Source organism: Ictidomys tridecemlineatus, chromosome 8 (assembly GCF_052094955.1).
Source record: "Ictidomys tridecemlineatus isolate mIctTri1 chromosome 8, mIctTri1.hap1, whole genome shotgun sequence".
Classification (NCBI taxonomy): domain Eukaryota; kingdom Metazoa; phylum Chordata; class Mammalia; order Rodentia; family Sciuridae; genus Ictidomys; species Ictidomys tridecemlineatus.
The window spans coordinates 31,718,809-31,737,009 of NC_135484.1; the positions used below are offsets into that span (position 1 = coordinate 31,718,809).

Here is an 18,201-nt window from a genome sequence, read left to right on the forward strand (position 1 = left end):
CAAATCCCATAATCCCAATTACAAATACTAAAAATTTTCTCTAAATATACAGTACACAAATTAATAATAACTATAAAATGGAATAATTGTACTCACAGAAAGATTTCTGGCAATGCCTTCATAATTAACTGAAAAGGAACAAACATAAGAATTAACAGTTGATGATATGCTACAATTGCAAATAAAAAATAATACAAAAATGTAGAATGTCAGGTTCAAACCCTATATTTAAATACCAAAGCAGATTTCAAACAGTTTATTTAAGTCACAGTATATTAGTCATTGAAAGGAAGTCATTGAAAGGAATTTAAGACAGATCCTTAGATACTGCTCTATTATGGCACCCATGATATTATGTCATATTGCTAAGGTAAGTTATAGAACATCTATCCGTCCATGTTGTTCATCTATATTCCAATCCATTCATCCTTTTATTTATTCATCAGCCTGTTCATCTACCTATTCATCTAAATATCTATCTATTTATTTACAACCAATGTAGATCTAGTATGATTTTACTGTGTAAAAATTAAAATATGTGTTTTATATACATATAGCAAATACTTAGGAAGACACATTCCAGACTTTACAGTAGTTGTCTCTAGAGATGGAAATTGAGTTGCTAACTAGGGGGATTTATGGTGTGAAATTGTTATTCTTTACTTTGTATTTTTCAATATTCAATGATAATTATAGAATTTCCAAGTAAGAGGGGCATAGGAAAACTTAGAAGAGAGGACAAGTTTTAAAAACAAATTTACACAATAAGCCCATTAGGTTTATTAGGTATATTTGGTGCTACACATCAATAACCATTTAGTTTAATAAATATTCTTTCATTTCTTCTTTGCATGTAAAGTTTGAGAAAATTATTCAGAAAAAAATTTACATTTTTGTATGTATAGAAATGAATTGATACATTGCTTTTGTTTTAATTTGGGAAATTTGGGGATCTACCTGAGATAAGGTATGGCTAAAGCTAATTCCCAAAACAATGTCTGGGGACTGCTATTGCCTGTATGGTTTTTATAACAATCGTGCAGTTCTCCTTTAGTATGTGAGGGGATTTGTTTCAGGAGTTCCCCATGGCTACCTAAATCTTCAGTGAGATGCTTAAGTCTCTTTAGCAAAATGGAGTAATATTCTCACATAACCTACACACAACCCCTTACAGCTTTAAAATCATCTCTTGATTATTTATCGTATCTAAAATAACTAAATGCTATCTAACTAGTAGTTGTACTATATTGTTTAGAAAATAATTTCAAAACAATCTGTACATGCTCGGAAAAAAAACCATAATTTTTTTCCAAATTTTTCAATTCATAGTTAGTCAAATCCACAGATATGGAATTCTCAGGTATGAAAAGCTGATTGTACTTTACTTTTCTAAATTAAAAAAAAATTAATTAAAACTTTTCATTGTGCACAAGAACCTGTGCTGTGTCACTGAGTTAATTTATCTGCATAATCATTTTCCTGTAGTGAAATTTATTTTTCCTCATTAATATTCAACAGTATCCACAGAATTCTATCTATTTATAGGGCCCAAACCTAACCTAATTCTAATAACTCTGAAAAGCTCATTTCTGTTCCCATTTCAAAGTTAATTAGATCAAAAGGATAAAATTTGCCATACATATCCAAAGTTATCAAGGATGATATTCAAGAGGCAAAAATAGTTACAAAATTGGCTTGATTTACAAAAGAATAAATAACTTAATTTCTTGGTATTTTGTATTTCACATGTGGTCATGTGAGAATATAAAATTTCTTTTCCTTCCCTGTTTTAAAGATGCATTGCTTTTTGGAATGATTTATGTAATTTCTAAGGACTGGAACCAACTGCTTATAGAATTAACCATCTCCCTCAGCATTCCTCCTCATAATAGCTTATTATACCAAAATGATGTAAGTTATTTTAATGAAGTGTCATTAAGTACCTAAATTCTAACAAATGCAGTTGAATTTTTCCTTTAAACTTTTTTCTAATCACAATCTTGAGCCTAGTACAAGTAAAATACACACCACAATATGAAATGTATTTAGAAATTCAAATAATATGCTTAGCCTATGAATATTAAGTAGGTACACATTGAACTTGTGTCCTCAAATCTAGTCTCATAAAATTTCTGTAAGTAGAAAAGACCTGTACTGCAAATTTAATTATTAAACTAACTGATTCCCTTCAGTTTGCAGAAATAATGACTTAGAGTAATATATTCTTAACCATACTTACATGAATAGTATTTATCTGGGACATCAGAGGGTCTCAATCGAGCAGCAGGTCCATAAACAACTTTAATATTTTTAACATCCCCCAAATATTTATTCAGATATATATACTTCTTACAACTGCCTTGTTCCATGCCTAGGAGAAAGAAATCACCAAACATATTCTAACTTTAATAATGAATTTAATATAAAAGAAAACTTTCTTTTACTTCCAGAATTGAATTACATTTGAGTTTGACACTCCTATCAGTTCAACATCTGATAGGACAAGAATACAGAAATTCAGCTAAATCCTTCAGTTCACTTTTTTCAAAATATTTTCCCCTTCCTTCACCAAACTAGTTTAATGTTTCTTCTTATCTCTGTATTTCCAAATCATTACGAGAGTAAAAAACACTGTCTTATCACAGTTTTAGACAGTTATTTGCCCAAAATCATCTAGTATTTTAATCTCACTGTGGGACTGAAGTTTCTTTAGCATGGAACTTCTTATATTTATAAATATAGCTGTCTACAATTATTTCTGAAGTAAACAACAAAAACAAAAAAGAGCACACTTTTTTTAAAAAAGAGAAAGAATTTTTTAATATTTATTTTTTGTTTTCGGTGGACACAACATCTTTATTTTATTTTTATGTGGTGCTGAGGATCCAATTCAGCGCCCCGTGCATGCCAGGCGAGCATGCTACTGCTTAAGCCACATCCCCAGCCCCAAGAATACACTTTTTCCTTTCTTGCATACTCACCATTTTCTTTTTTTGTAGTATTAGGGATTGAACCTAATGGCACTGAGCTTTATACCTCTACATATATATATTTTTTAATTTAAGACATGATCCCCCAAAGTTGCCCAGGCTGGCCTAGAACTTATGATCATTCTGCCTCAACCTCCCCAGTAGCTGGGATTGTAAGCATGAACCATTACAGGAGCCATTATACCATAAATTATTTAGTCCTAGAGCTATACACAAATATGTCAAAAACATCACATTATTATGAAATTATGTCATCAAAATATATACTGCCTCTAAAGTCAGATTTCATGCTAAAGAAAATTAAATATGTACGTGATAATGTGCTCCAGTTAAATCTAAAATTGTAAAGTTAACAAAATTTAATAAAAAGTTTTTTCCAACTCTTCAAATAGCCTGGTGTAGGATTTTCCAAAATCAGAAGCCAAGTGTATTTTGGCTGATGGGAGCCTATAGGCTTTTAAATTTCTGTGAATTCTGTGTCTATCATTATTAGTGTAATCTTTTCTTAAAGACTTTCCATAAGAAAGTACATTTTGATCTATAACATTCATAAGAAATATGAAATAAAAGTTAATCAAATTCACTTTGATTTTTATACCATTTAACCTGAGGAGTAAATGATACAAATTCAGATTACCATGATCTGAAATAAGGATGAGGTTCAGGCATCTATGCAAATTCAGTCCTTTCAGACCATCCATCAGCATGCCAACCATGTTGTCGACTCTCTGCAAGGCTTTGATGACCTAAGGATGGGAAGCAAATCTCATATAAGCATTCCCTACTAATGATTATTTCTACAGAAATTTATCCCTATTAAAAAAAAAAACACCAAGAAAAGAAAAAGAATAATGGGTGTAATTATGATAAACTAGTTCATGTTAGACTAGCACAGGTCAAGATCAAAGAAATGGAGAACAGTAAATACCTGCTAATCGTTAACACTGGGAAGGTCCAAATTCTGCATTTGCTCAATCACAAGTTTGGGAATGACGTTAGCTGTTCTGATTAATTTTACCTCCTAGAGATTCAAGAGCTACTACTTAGAAGAGACCCAAGTGTCAAACTAACACTAGCTCAAATCTAGTGTTTGGCAAGAAACCACTGTATTCTTAATTACTACTTCATTTTTTTACAGTTTCTTCATGTACTTTCTGATCATTTAAATGGTCACTGTTTAAGTAAAAGATTTTCTAATTTTCAAAAGTGTTAAAATTATTCATGATATGCTTCTTACAAGTTAAAAAGTTACTTATCTCCATACAAACTGCATACATATTACATATGAATATATTAAGGACACAGAATGGCAAAGATTCTCGGCATATCACTTTCTAGCATTGTTCTTTTTCTCTCTCTTTGTAAAAAGCATGTGAGGAAAGTTCTTGTAGAGTTTTGTAATATATCGAATCAGTTTAATCTTCATTTATAGTCAGTATATTTCGCTTATATTAAGACATGTTCTTCTAAGCCTTTCAAAGACATCCAGGGGCTAGAGTTGTACTTCAGTGGGGTAAAGCTCTTGCCTATATTTTATACATATAAATATAATGTACTTTCTTATGGAAAGTCTATATGTAGGCAAATATGTGTATTCCAAACAACATAAACTGGAATTTTTAAGTATTAAGATAAAGTAGATATTGAGATGCCAGTAATAAATAGAGTTTAACAGAATCAACAAATTAATAAATAAGATTTGAAGGGCAACAGGCTCAACCTTGAAGGAAGATACATCAGGAAAGCTTGTACTGTGCAAAATTATTAGTAATCAGAGCAGCACCAACTCTAAAACTTACCTAACTGGCAAACAAACAATCACAAAATGAGTCAAAGTATTTTAAAATCAAAGATCTAGATATGGGTCTTAAGTGCCAGTGGACCACAGTAAAGGAGTTAAAAAAAGCACACTAACCCCCTGGTTAGTTTTTCAAATTGTAGAAAGAGTTACAAGCAATATTTCCCTTAGGCCAAATATGACGTGGCCACATAGCTGGGCACTCATCTTCCTTACCCCACCTGTAGGAAAAAGCAATTCTGCTGAACTATAGAACAGACTCAAAGGAGGGCACAGTGGGATTATAAACTTCAGTGGGGCTACCAGGATGGAATTTGATGGAACGAATACAAAGGATGGAAACAGACCTGCATGAGATCATCTTCCCCTCCATTTCATTCTCTTTTGTATGAGATGAAAAGCAATCTAAGCAGTAGTACCTACTCATTAAGAGGGGCAAATTTAGGACAAATGCAGGGTCAGTAAAACTAAGGGAAAGTAGTTTAGACAGATGTTCTAGAGTCAAGTGAGAAAAATGGACATTGTCTTTTCTCTCTTTCTTCCTCTACTGTTACAGAAGTAAGCATTGAGACCCAGTAGTGCCCTCAAAAACAGAATCATAATGAACATGTCAGGACAGGCTTTCATTGAGACCCTATCATGAAAGTCCTTAAGGTTTGCTAACTATCCAACCTGTGCGACCTGGGTAAAGGAACTGATATAAATTTGTTGGGGAAACCAAAGCTATTAAAGAAAAGTGTGTTTATAATTTCTTATCCCATGGAATCACAGGAGGCAAAGGTAAGTAAACTGGAATTTTGAAATAAGGGATCCTGGCAATACCTCTTTTCCCTTTTTTTGTAACCAATAATTCCCCCAGATTCTTACTTTTCCTTTGTCTTTATATCTTAGGTCACAGATAAATCATAAGGAAAGTCGATTTAGAGATGCAAAGAAACTCAAATCATTTTTCTATGCTAACACTTTCTGTGCTCCAAGATATAAAAAATGGTGTGGCCACATGAACTCTGAAAGCAAGAAGTGTTTTAAAGCACTCTATAGATGACAAACATAGACAGGAGCTGGCTAAGTTCCTGAAAGGAGGTCATGTCAAAGAGTCACACTACGAGCATTAGTCCATGCGCTGGTCTCTTTAGTTTCCTGGCAACCATTAAATAAAAGATGATTATGTGAATATCTTTATACATTTGATAAACCTTTTCCATCCTTCAGTATTCAAGCTCTGTTTTAAGCCTGATGGTCTCAGCAGCTAGGGACAGATCTCCTAAGAAGAAGAGTTCAGAGGAAGCTTCTCCTTTTTAACCTGTTGCCCTATATTTTCATAAAAATTTGGAATTTTGCCTGCTTATAAAATTCTTATAAAGCACTTAGCTTTTAGGCCAAGAGAGAAGGATATGAAGTAAATAAAAAATACAGAATTTAATTCATCAGTTCAATTCTGCACTGAAGAAAATACAAGCAGAACAATTTTCCCAAGTCTTATTTTGTTGAAAGCATACTCTTTGGTTTAGTAAAATTATGCATGATACTACTTACTTTTTCCAGAAATCATAGGGTCTTAGGGAATGATCTAGAATTCTGCTTCAAAAGTTTGGTTAAATGAGACTAGGTTTAATGGTGTAATCACTGATAAAAATGTACTTACTTCACTGCTGACTGGTCCATATGAATGACCTGAAGAATCTGGTTCTTCTAAATACAGAGTGTAAAAGTGTGGTCTAAATCAAACAGTATCAAAATGTAATATTTTACGAACACATTGAAAAAACAGAATGGAAAGAATATTTCAACAATTGATAGTGATTAAAAATTCTACAACACTGAGGTAACATTTCTAAACTTACTAACAAATAATTTACAGGTTTGGAATTCTTCAAAATGTGACTATAATAGTTCATTAAAGAGTTAATTTGGATCTAAAACATTAAAGCCAATAGCCCGATTTTACTGTAGTCTATTTTTAATAAGTATGTAACTTCTATTATACAAAGGAGTATTTATTTATTTATTTAAAGTTCCAAGGGTTGAACTCAGGGATACTCAACCACTAAGCCACATCCTCAGCCCTATTTTATATTTATTTAGAGATAGGGTCTCACTGAGTTGCTTAGTGCCTTGCTTTTGTTAAGGCTGACTTTGAACTCTCAAATCCTCTAAGCCTCCTGAGTAGCTGGGATTACAGATGTTGCCACCACAACTGGCCAAAGGAGTATTTTTAATAGAAATTAACTTTCTACATACCTTTCATCTCTAGGAAGCTGTAGCCACTGAAGAACAGCTAAAATTCTTTCTTCAAATGGAATGGAACTAAAATTAAGGAAGAACACAACAAAACAAATCTGTGAGAAATGTGTGGATTTAAAATAAAATAGCATTAAGGAATACTAAATCAAGGCAAAGCATTTATTGTGTTTGAAGTTACAGAAAGCTTTTGATCAAAAACTTCAATTTTTTTTCCAATGAAGGACTAAAATTGAGCTTTTATATAAATAAAAGTGGTAATTTGGTTTAAAAATTTGCTTCTCCTCCTCTACTGGAGGGTATTATTCATGTATCTGGAAGCAGGCATTGTTTACTGCACAGATATCAATGCATTAATACAGTCAACAAAGGACACCTCAGGCAGAGCTCAGCCACAGATGACACTTAGTACAATTTGGATTAAGGCATCTGATAAGCAAATAACAATTCTCCAGGCAACATCTCTTTAGCAGAGTTAATTATGCCTTCCTCTGGATACAGGGCTTTGTTGACAGAGCTCCATCAGGGTGCTTGCCCAATCCCAAGAATAGAGCTTGAGAAGCCAGAGACCATGAATTCCCCTTGCTAGTACAGTACATGGCACATCCAATCTTACTCGCCATCTCCATTTCATTTATGGGATGGAAACATTGGCAAATAACAAGGACAAGGAAAGACACTACACTGTGCCCAGGTGAGCCCTGAAGAATACATAGCAATATTACGAAAGAAACTGCTATGCCATTTTTTTGTTTGGGATTTATGATCTTTTCTGTTTGCCCTATCCTCCATCTCAGCTCCAAATATCCTGTATTGACTTTTCAATAAAAATCAGCCAAGAATCTTCCCTTAATTTTTTTTTTGCCTTTTCTGAATATATTGTGGATTTTGGATATTATGAGGAAGTTATCCTAACCAGATTCTTACACTGGAAAGCATATTTATTGAAGTAATTTAGAAAGGGAAATTCAGAGATATCATGAATATTTTCTTTTAAATAATATTTTTGAACATCAGGGAGTCATTCCTACCAATGTATTCTTTAATGCATCTGCCTTTTCTATTTCCAAGTTCTTTTGCTTCCTGGGGTTAAAATGTTTAGTGTCTCCATTCTTCAGGTCTGTACACACCACTCAAATGCTAGGGCTTAGGATTCCATTAGAGAGAGGGAGAAGGGGGAGGAGGGAAAAAATAAGATGTTCTGTCTTGCAAGGTCCTAGAAAAAATTCGTTTACACATACCCATTATAAACTTTGTAGATATCTGGATAAATTCCTTTAATTGTCACATCTGATCCTGGCCAAAATAATGTGCCAGACTTGAGGCCTTGATACTTAGCTGTGATCCAAATCTGGGGAAGAAAATGGAGGAAAGTTAGGAAATCGTGTGAACATTCATCTTTCAGGAAGGCGAGTGTGTTCCTGCAACACTACGGTATCCTTCTCAAGAGCTATCTTGTTTTAAAGGTCAGTAAGCTCCAGCAATTAGATTACAGTAATCACATAATATGACTTTTAAACAGCAGGAAATGGAAATTTAAATAGAGATTTAAAAGATGGACATAAGGCAGCTGGCAATTCCTTTAACATTTAGAGCTATATCCCTAATTAGTAGGTTTCTCTGGAAAGAAGAAAAATTCATCAATATACCTGTCTTTAACTTGTTGATATTTTTCCTTATGTAACCAATATTTATTAAGTACTTATTACTGCCAATAATATACATGAATAGGATTCCTATAAGCCTCCTACATTATTAATTTGCATGATTTTCACAGTAACCTTGAGGTAGTTAATCCTGTTACCTACAGTATAGATAGAGAACATCAAGGCACAGGAAGAATGACTTACCCAAAGTCACATAGCTTTAAACATCAGAGCTAACATTTGAATTCATGACCTACAAAATTAAATACTGTGTTCTTTCTCCTTCTAAGATGAACATCAAGATTATCCAGAGACCATTTTTTCATTATTATGACAATTTTTAAAAGTAAAAAGGAGAACATTTCTAAATTACAATCAGAAAGAACCTACTAAGTTATTTATACATGTAAATAAAGCCAGAGCTTGCGTGTCTCAAAAAAAAAAATAGCTTTGTACAGATCAAAAATATTACCCTGGGTTTTGGGGTTGTGGCTCAGTGGTAGAAGCACTTGCCTAGCATGCATGAAGCACTGGGTTGGATCCCCTGTACTATATATATATATATATATATATATATATATATATATATATATATATCCCTGTAATAATTGCATATGTTTATGAGGTATAGTGTAGTATTTCAATACATGTTTACAATATGTACTGATCAAGTCAGAGTAATTAATGTTTCCATATTTTAGTATTTCTGTGTGTTAATTAAAAACTGTTTTTTTAAATGTTTAAAAGATGAAAATATTAACTACTCTGATTTGATCACTACATATTCTATACATGTATTAAATGAGCACATTGTGTGCCCCATATGAATGTACAACTAAAATAATAATTAATTTTAAAAAACATCACTGCTAGATGATACTACTATATGAAAGAAAAGAGAAAGGAAAAATGGCTCACCACAATCCAAATCAATCTTTAAATAAAAGACTCTCAATTTGTGCAATCATACAAGTTGCATTTAAGATTACCAGCATTCATCTCCATTTATGAAAAGATGACCACAGACACAGTAAATGAAATAGGGTATTAAAAACTCCAAGGAATGTGGTTGTTTTACTCTAATTGAAATAAACGAGAATAATGAACTATTTTAGCAACTAAAACAAAGAACTCACTGGCTCTCCTTTGTACCACTCAGGATTAAACTTCTCTTTACTTTTAAGTGAAAAGGAAGCATTCATTTTGGGGTCATACATTTTATTGTCAATTACGCCATGGGATTCTGGATAAAGTCCCTACAAAAGATAAAACATGGATTCTGTCATGCATTGCAAAACAAGTTACTTTTTTATGCAAAATATAACTTATTCCCTTTAAATAAGGGAATGCAGAGTTGAAAAAAAAGTTGAAATGTAGAGCTTACTGTGACAATGCTGTAGTGATTGGGAAAAGTTTTTGTTGGATACACTGGTCTCAAGTTTTTGGTATATGTTCCACAGTTTTCTAGGAGGGGAAAAAATAAACATCATTATTAAATACATCTGACAATCTACTTATCTCATTTAGCTTTGATACTACAGCAGTATCTTTAAATCAAGTAAAATAATTAGAATGGATTTATAACCAGATTAAAATTCAGGATGAATTATAAAGTAACACTTGGGATATAAATTCAATGTTAAACATGTGTTTTTTCCTCTTAATCAGAAACATGGTAAACAAAATAATTAAGTCAATTAAGTAGTTATGCCATACTTAACAGTAACATAAAGTTCAAGACAGACAAGTTGGAATAACATGATGCTTGCAAGATATTTGCTCGGACTTAGTAGTTAAACACCTAAATTATAATAGGGAATGAACAAAAAAAGCTGCACTGGCAACAAAATCTACAAATTAGAATAAGGGTGAAATAGTAGTTGGGGTGTCAGGGTACGGTGCTACAGATTCAGAACCAACCACCCCTGGATGAACTGGACTGCTTAAAAACAAAAGGTGTCATTTGGCTTCAAGTCAGAGAAAGCAAGGAAGTCAGACTGCTCTGATGGATGGCCTACTCATTTTCCCCTGGTGTCCCACTCTTCTTCTGCTGCCTCTGTTATTAAGGAAGGAACTTCTACCTAATGATTCCAGTGTTTCAATACTGCACTGCCTGATAATGTTCCTCAGATTGCCAGTTGTCTGCATCACTCACTGCCTTGCTAACAGTTCGGAACTGCAGGCTGCATACTCCAATTGGCCAGTACTAGGGCTTGGGCTCATTGTGTATTGATTTCTTAAAAACTGCATATATGAGTAGCTATAGCTCCTTAATTTTGAAATCAGGATGTCTTGCTGGTGTGATAGAGACAAAAAGCTTCAAAATCCATGGGCCTACTGGTAAGAACACAATCTTGTCCAGATAAAGCTAAAAACTTTTTATACCAAATGTTTTTTACTCAAGATAAAAAAAAAAAAAAAATTCTTTTCCTCCAGGTGGAAATTAAAAACTGAAATTCTAAAAATCTACAAAACTCATTTTGGCATGTAGTAAGACATAATTTGGCCTTTACTGAGAGCAATTATAATGTTTAAAACAACCTTGTATACTCAATTATGGGAAAAAACATATTAGAATGCCAGCAGAACATTAAAATTGCTGTATTTACATGACAGCTACATAATTACTGAGCACCAATAGCCAGTAACTTCTACAGTTTTAATATTCATATGTGATTATCTTCCTTTTTCTATAATGCTAATACAACTGATTTTTGGTATCCATATTGCTGGTTACTAACGTGAGTTTAAAATTGGGGCATCAATATCAGGAAAAGACCATTCTACCATTTCATCAGTGACCTGCAGAATAATCATTCAACTAAGGGCTCAACTGAGATTTTTTTTAAAAAATTGAAAGGATTCAATTCAAACGATAATACAGGATACGTAGCAGTACTTCAAGTCTATATTAGTAGAATCATTTTGTATAAATATGTCAAAATATACTCTACTGTCATGTATAACTACAAAGAACAAATAAAAAAGAAAGGAATGTTTTAGAGTCATAACAAAAATAATGATAATTATAATAAAAACTACTTTCTACTGTTAAAAAACTGTAGTTTTAAAATTCTATTTTAAAAATGGAATAGTCATAAAATAAGAAGGAATGTTTCCACAAAAAGAATGCAAAATTCTAAGAAAATGCAAATGTGACCAGGCATGGTGGTGCATGCTGGTAATCCCAGCAGCTGGGCAGACTGAGGCAGGAGGAAAAAGCCAGCCTCAGCAACTTAGTGAGACCCTGTCTCAAAATAATAATAATAATAAAAGAGTAAATGTGTATAAAAATGGGTTACAATCCTAACATAACTGAATCATTTTAGAAGTATTTAAAAGGTAGCTTTAGAGTGATCACACTATTAAAGGCTGGAGCCTTATCACCAGGTTCAGGCTCTCTGCAATAGAGAAGTCTGGTAGAATAGTTAGGTCTGCCAGTACTTTTCCAAAAAAGACTGCTTCTCTAGTCTATCTCACCAAAATCGTGACAACCCAGTCATCAAACCTGAAACTACTTACTTAGTTTGCTAATAACAGGAAGTAGTCCACCCCAAGTGTGTAAATATTCTGCCCTGAATCCATCCAAAGAAAATAAGAGGGTAGGAGGTAAATCAAACCTGGGTTTATGAGAAAGGAAAAACAGTGTTAAAAGAGCAGAAAAAAAGACACATCCAATGAAGATTTTCCCCCTCCCCAGTACAGGTCCAGTGAAGATTTTTCACTGCAGTTGGTATATAATCATAAATAAACTAACAAGTTAGCAAGCACACTCATAAAGGACATTTTCCATGTACTTATATTCACACTCATGCTTTACCATTGCCTCCTGTGTATCCGTCATCACATAGTACTTATTAAGCACTCATACTACTTAATCTACCATACAAGGAACACTATTCATGGTTCCTGCCATTCCCAAAGCTAGACCAAAGACTATTAAAATATAACAGCATTTCTATGATATTCAGGAGAATAAATGTTAATAAACAACATTACCTAAATTATGTTTTTGTTTTCATTATTTTTTTCTGAATGACTACTTTCCAATGTTCTCTTGTTGAATCTAAAAGATTGTACCTCATACAGCATAAATGTATTTAGTTTTTAAACTTCATCTATTTAAAAATATAAATAGCTAATACAGAAGTTTGCGAGATCTTTATTACATTCAAATATTTAAGCAATAAAGAAATGATTCAAAGATTCAAAGCTAGGAATGATCAATGAAGTTACACACACACACACACACACACGCACACACATAAAAACATAGTCAATGTGCATGGTATAGAAATCCAAAGAAAGAGAAAAAAAAAACCCACACAAACATACATATGACAATGTACACAGCAAGAGAACAGCTGTGAATGATAGCTGCATGACTATCTGAAAATAGACATGGTTGAGAAACTTTGCTTCTTTGCTTCTAGTGACTTTTGGTAAATGATAGGGGAGTTGAAGACCACTGGATAACTGTGAAAAGGTCTTCCACAAAAGGTTCACTCAGTAATTTAAAATTTGAGAGCAAATTTACTTTGTCTTACCTTTATCAACCCTAGCTCCTCCCCTCCTACTCTCATACTCAAATATAAAAGCAACACTGTAAAAAGGAGAACTTTCTCATATCATTTCTATTAACTCATATTTGTAATACTAAGCACCCTTGGGAGACTGCAGTTAGTTGCAGATATAGACAATGGTCCTTATTTGTACAAAACTATTTTTACTCAACAAACAGAAAACACAAAAGCAGCTTAGTGGTCCCAGGTAAACATACTGGTATAATAATTTCCAGAAGAATAAAATGTGCTCTAAATTATGATCATGTTAATAAAGAAAGGAAAAGTTATATTCTCCACTAAATGATTCAATAAAAATGATCAATGCTTAGAAGAGTCAAAACTTACTGGTACACCCATTAAAAGACAGCTTAGGTACATGAGAAGTCCCCTTTAAAAAAAAAGTTTCTCTTGATGAGATTGTTTAGTTTAGGTTTAGTCTTTTACCATTGTTACTATGGTTTTACACCAAAAAAGTTACTCTCCATTCAAAAGGGGGAAAAGGCACCCTACATAGTAAAAATTAATTATATACACGAACAAAATAAGCTAAATACAAGTCAAGAATTCTGAAAAGTATGGGAAAAAGTATTTTAAACAGGTATTAAATAGTAGATCAAGAGGAAAAATATAAATCTCTAATATCTTTACTTTTACTTTTTTTCCAAATTTTAAATCTTTAATAATTAATTTACTGACAGTTCTTCCTCAATACCTTTATAAAATGTCTACTCTTTATAATGCACACCAACATTTTGTAAGATACTGTGCAAAATATTTTAAAGCCCAAAGGAATAAATACAAATTTTTTAAAACTATGTAATTCCACTCACAGTCATGTTACTTATCCCCCAAAATATAAGTGAACCAAAATACACACATACACAGTTAAAAAGCTACAATTTGTTACAAGTTCAGTTCTGAAAGATCCTTCCCTCCTAAGAAGGAAGACCCTAGTCCTTCCATTTGACAATCATGAGCAATAAATACTAACTACTCCTGGCCTCTCTTTTTCCACTAAATTCCAGAGTAGGGGTCAAACCATAATCATTTCTATACCACTAGTGCCAAACAGAAGCTCTTGTTAAAAATAATGTTAAAGGAGTCAATAATTGATTATTATTTTTTATCTTCTTAATATGAAAAGAGAAAAACATGGTCCTTCTAAGAAAGAAAGAAAAAAAAAAGTATCTGAGAATTTAATCTTACCCTTCTGGACACTGTGGCTCATCAATGCTCTCACATGTTTCTTCTACCCAACTTTTCTCACCTGAAATATTTTCAAGAAATAAAATGAGGTGAGCATACTTAATGGTGACAATAACTGTGATGCTTATGAGACACAGTAAGATAAATTCTAAAAACAAAATATGTTAAAATATGACAACATGTGGCATGACACCAGAGAAATACAATGAATAAAGAGAGTTATTCTGTTTTCCAAATGAGTTAATGAGTTGCCAGGAAGAAAACAATGAATGTATAATTTCAAGACAGCCATCTGTATCTATGTGTTATTCTGCATCCATGGATTCAACCAACTGCAGGTCAAAAATACTTAGAAATACATTTATATTGAACACATGCAGTGTTTTTCTTTTCATTATTCCCTGAACAATACAGTGTAACAACTATATGTATGGCATTTACATTGTGTAGATGTTTTAAATAATATGGGATCATTAAAGTATTCCGGAGGATTTGCACAGGATACATGCAAGTACTGTGCTCCATACTATTTTACATGAGGAACTTGAACACCCTTGGATTCTGATACCTGCAGAGGTTCAGGAACAAGTCTCACATGGACACAGAGGGATGATTAGACTATGTTTGGGAAAACTTGAGTAGTTTTCTCATTTTCAAATTTTAACATTTTCAACTATGATTTATAACCATTCTTCCATCTACTGTACAAACTCTTTGGTATTACAGTCTCTTCATTCTCTCTCACATAGAGTCAGGTTCTGTCAAGGAATTTCAAGGAACCCTGTAACTCCTGAATGAGGCATTATAATAACATCAGCTCACAAAATAACTAATAACTAATCTTTTAAGTTAAACATTGTCTTCATGTACTACAAGGGTACTTGGGGCATAAATATCATGCATAACTGGAAAAGTGGCCTTTCCACAAATTCAGTGTTACATATGTCGCTATCATCAAAATAAAAGGGAAGGAAGGAGAAAGAGTGGCTGTAGGTAAAACAAAACTGGCCATGTATCGGCAATAATGGCTATTAGGCTGGACAATGGAAATAAAGTTCACTACATTATACATTTTCTCTACTTATATGTGTGTTTTAATAAAAAGTTTTTAAAGTACCTTTTCAGAAAATATGGGTAGCTAAAAATATTCTTGCTAATATAAAAGCTGGCATCTATGCAAAGCCCTGGAAGACCTAGAAGATGCCAGGCTGCTGGGGAATGATGGGTAGATGGCAACCTGACCTTGACACACAGAGCCATAGTTGATGCAGCAGTCACCCTGGGCCTTGCAGTCATCAGAACAGGAGCAGAGGTTTCTGGACAACCTTTTCTCCCCACACCTGAATTTGTTGCAAGTCCATATATGTCCTAGAAATAAATGTCAACAAAGTATGTGTTATGGTTCCAACACAAAGTCAACACAGAATCACTGTCTCCTAGAATAGGAGCCAAGAGAGAGACAACGAACTATTTCATAACTCTCAGTGACTCACAGAATCTGCCCCCACTGTGGTCGCTCTGCCCTAACAGATATAAAACATGTGTACTCCAATTGTTCGTATTTCACTTAAAACTCAGAATTTCATCTTTTTAAAATGTGGATACATCATCATTATTATTATACAACTCATATGAGGACCCTGGCTTCTTCTAGCAACATTTTCAGGGTTCTCAAAATTTAATCTAAATCCAATGGTCTCTCTTTGTATCCCAAGGCATGTCCAAAGTAAATAGAAAATTTTTCTGTTCCAAAGGTTTTATTTTTAAGTTTAAGTGAACATCTATGAATACAGCTTTAATAGATCCATCATTAAAAATACTTATGTATTTCAGGCATCTTTTTGAACTTAGTTTAAGTGCAAATTAAACTACAATGGCTTTCAGGACACTATAAACACAGGCATTTTTGCTAACCATGAAATATTTAACAAAGGCAATGTATAGAAAAGTTTTTTCTCCAAGGATCTATTAAAACATAGAGGCTATTGTGAATGTTTATATGTGCTAAATTGAAAGGAAAAAAATTCTAATAAGGATAAATCATATAACTAAAAAATACAGAAATTGTTTTTCTTTCTTTTTAATTAATCTTTTCCTAATGTCATGACTCTGTCTTTTCCCCTGCACTTTTTACCTGGTTCTATACATGTCTCCTGGTAATCTAGACAGCAGTTTCCAAGGTCAACGCAGGCAGCATCACACCGACAGTTCCCAAACGTTCTCTCAAAGCAGCGGCCTTTGCAACTTTTCACTGAAAACAGTGAGCACATTAGATGATTCCAATAATGGTTAAATTTCAAGGCAAGCATCAACTTATATACCTAGCTCAAGTATAGAATAAATCCAAAAGATGCTATAGAAAGCACAGATGAGGTAAAAGTCACCTGAGATTCTTTTCACAAATACACACAGGGACACAAACAAAAGGTAATTTATACATATAAATTTACCAGGCTTGGGGTATGGCTCAGTGGTAGAGCATCTGCCTGGGATGCTTGAGGCCCTGGGTTCAATCCTCGGCATCATGGGGGAAAAAATTAAGAATTTTATGTCTGTCATAAACAAAAGAAAATTTTTTAAAAATTCATTACAGACCTTGCTGGGTCTGAAAAAACTAAAATACTTATAGTCTGATAAAAATCAAAATAAGGAATGGTTCTGAAATTTTTATGCTATGAAAAGTGAGCTAATAAGCATCTATGGGTTCCCCTAAAATTTCAAACTGTGTAAAAAAAAATTTAAGGTGGCTATCTAGGAATATTTCAGAAAGGGAAATATCTGATTTACCTCACTGTGATCTTGGCATGAAGTAGCTGTACAGAACATGCTTTCCAGCACTGACCCTATCATGACCTGGGACACTCTTCATCTTCAGAGATCTGACTCCCTCCACAAGGTTTTCCCAATCTCCCCAGCCCAGACCCATCTTCTCTTTTTAAGTTTTATAAAACCACATACTTCCCCTTGGATCATCAGATTTCTTGGTTAATGTCCCAGATTTGTATTAGACATCACACTTCCTAAGAACAAAGGCTATATATCTGGATTTTCTTCAGTACACTGTATCCCTAACATGATGCAGGATGTCTGACGTGGAGTTGGCACTAACAAGTTTTTGCTAAACGGATAAATGGTGAATATGGAAGGAAAATATTTTTCATTAAAAACAATAATTTGGGCTGGGGATGTGGCTCAAGTGGTAGCGCACTCGCCTGGCATGCGTGAGGCCCAGGTTGGATCCTCAGCACCACATACCAACAAAGATGTTGTGTCCACTGAAAACTAAGAAATAAATATTTAAAAATTCTCTCTTTCTCTCTCTCTCTCTCAAAATAAAAAAAAAAGACAGTAATTTGACTATGTAACTCCTTACTAAATCCCTTGAATAATCTGGGGTTTTATTGTATTACCAGAAAATTAGGATAATGAATAAAAGGAAAAAAAAAGGTAAAATCATGGTCATCCAACAACCACAAAAAAAGAATAATCTTACATCTTAACTTTAGTAATGGTCTCCTGATTCAACAAGATGACACTGCCTTGGAATTTAACTCTCATTTGGAACTGGGAAATCAGGCAATTTTAGGAAGAAGGAGTAACAACAATAATTTCTAGGATTAAGAATACTAACTTTCACATCCAGACAGTGGTGGTACATGCCTATAATCCCAGGAACTTGGGAGGCAGAGGCAGGAGGGTCACAAGTTCAAAGCCAGCCTCAGCAAAGGAGAGGCACTAAGCAACTCAGTAAGACC

General features: G+C 33.4%; 1 protein-coding gene across 4 annotated transcripts in view; it reads right to left on the reverse strand.

The window, feature by feature from the left end:
* Enpp1 (ectonucleotide pyrophosphatase/phosphodiesterase 1) overlaps positions 1-18,201 on the reverse strand; it is a 65,388-nt gene that overhangs the window by 16,814 nt on the left and 30,373 nt on the right. For 3 of the 4 annotated variants that reach the window (XM_078019111.1, XM_078019112.1, XM_078019113.1), the window contains 12 exons: positions 16,581-16,697; positions 15,689-15,814; positions 14,447-14,507; positions 12,198-12,295; positions 10,060-10,139; positions 9,812-9,931; positions 8,271-8,380; positions 7,030-7,095; positions 6,434-6,506; positions 3,628-3,736; positions 2,240-2,371; positions 97-128 (listed from right to left, as the gene is read on the reverse strand). In XM_078019111.1, coding sequence (XP_077875237.1) covers positions 97-128; positions 2,240-2,371; positions 3,628-3,736; positions 6,434-6,506; positions 7,030-7,095; positions 8,271-8,380; positions 9,812-9,931; positions 10,060-10,139; positions 12,198-12,295; positions 14,447-14,507; positions 15,689-15,814; positions 16,581-16,697 — 1,124 coding nt within the window. Of the gene's footprint in view, positions 1-96; positions 129-2,239; positions 2,372-3,627; positions 3,737-6,433; positions 6,507-7,029; positions 7,096-8,270; positions 8,381-9,811; positions 9,932-10,059; positions 10,140-12,197; positions 12,296-14,446; positions 14,508-15,688; positions 15,815-16,580; positions 16,698-18,201 lie in introns of those variants that run through there. The other variant, XM_078019114.1, reaches the window with a different exon arrangement.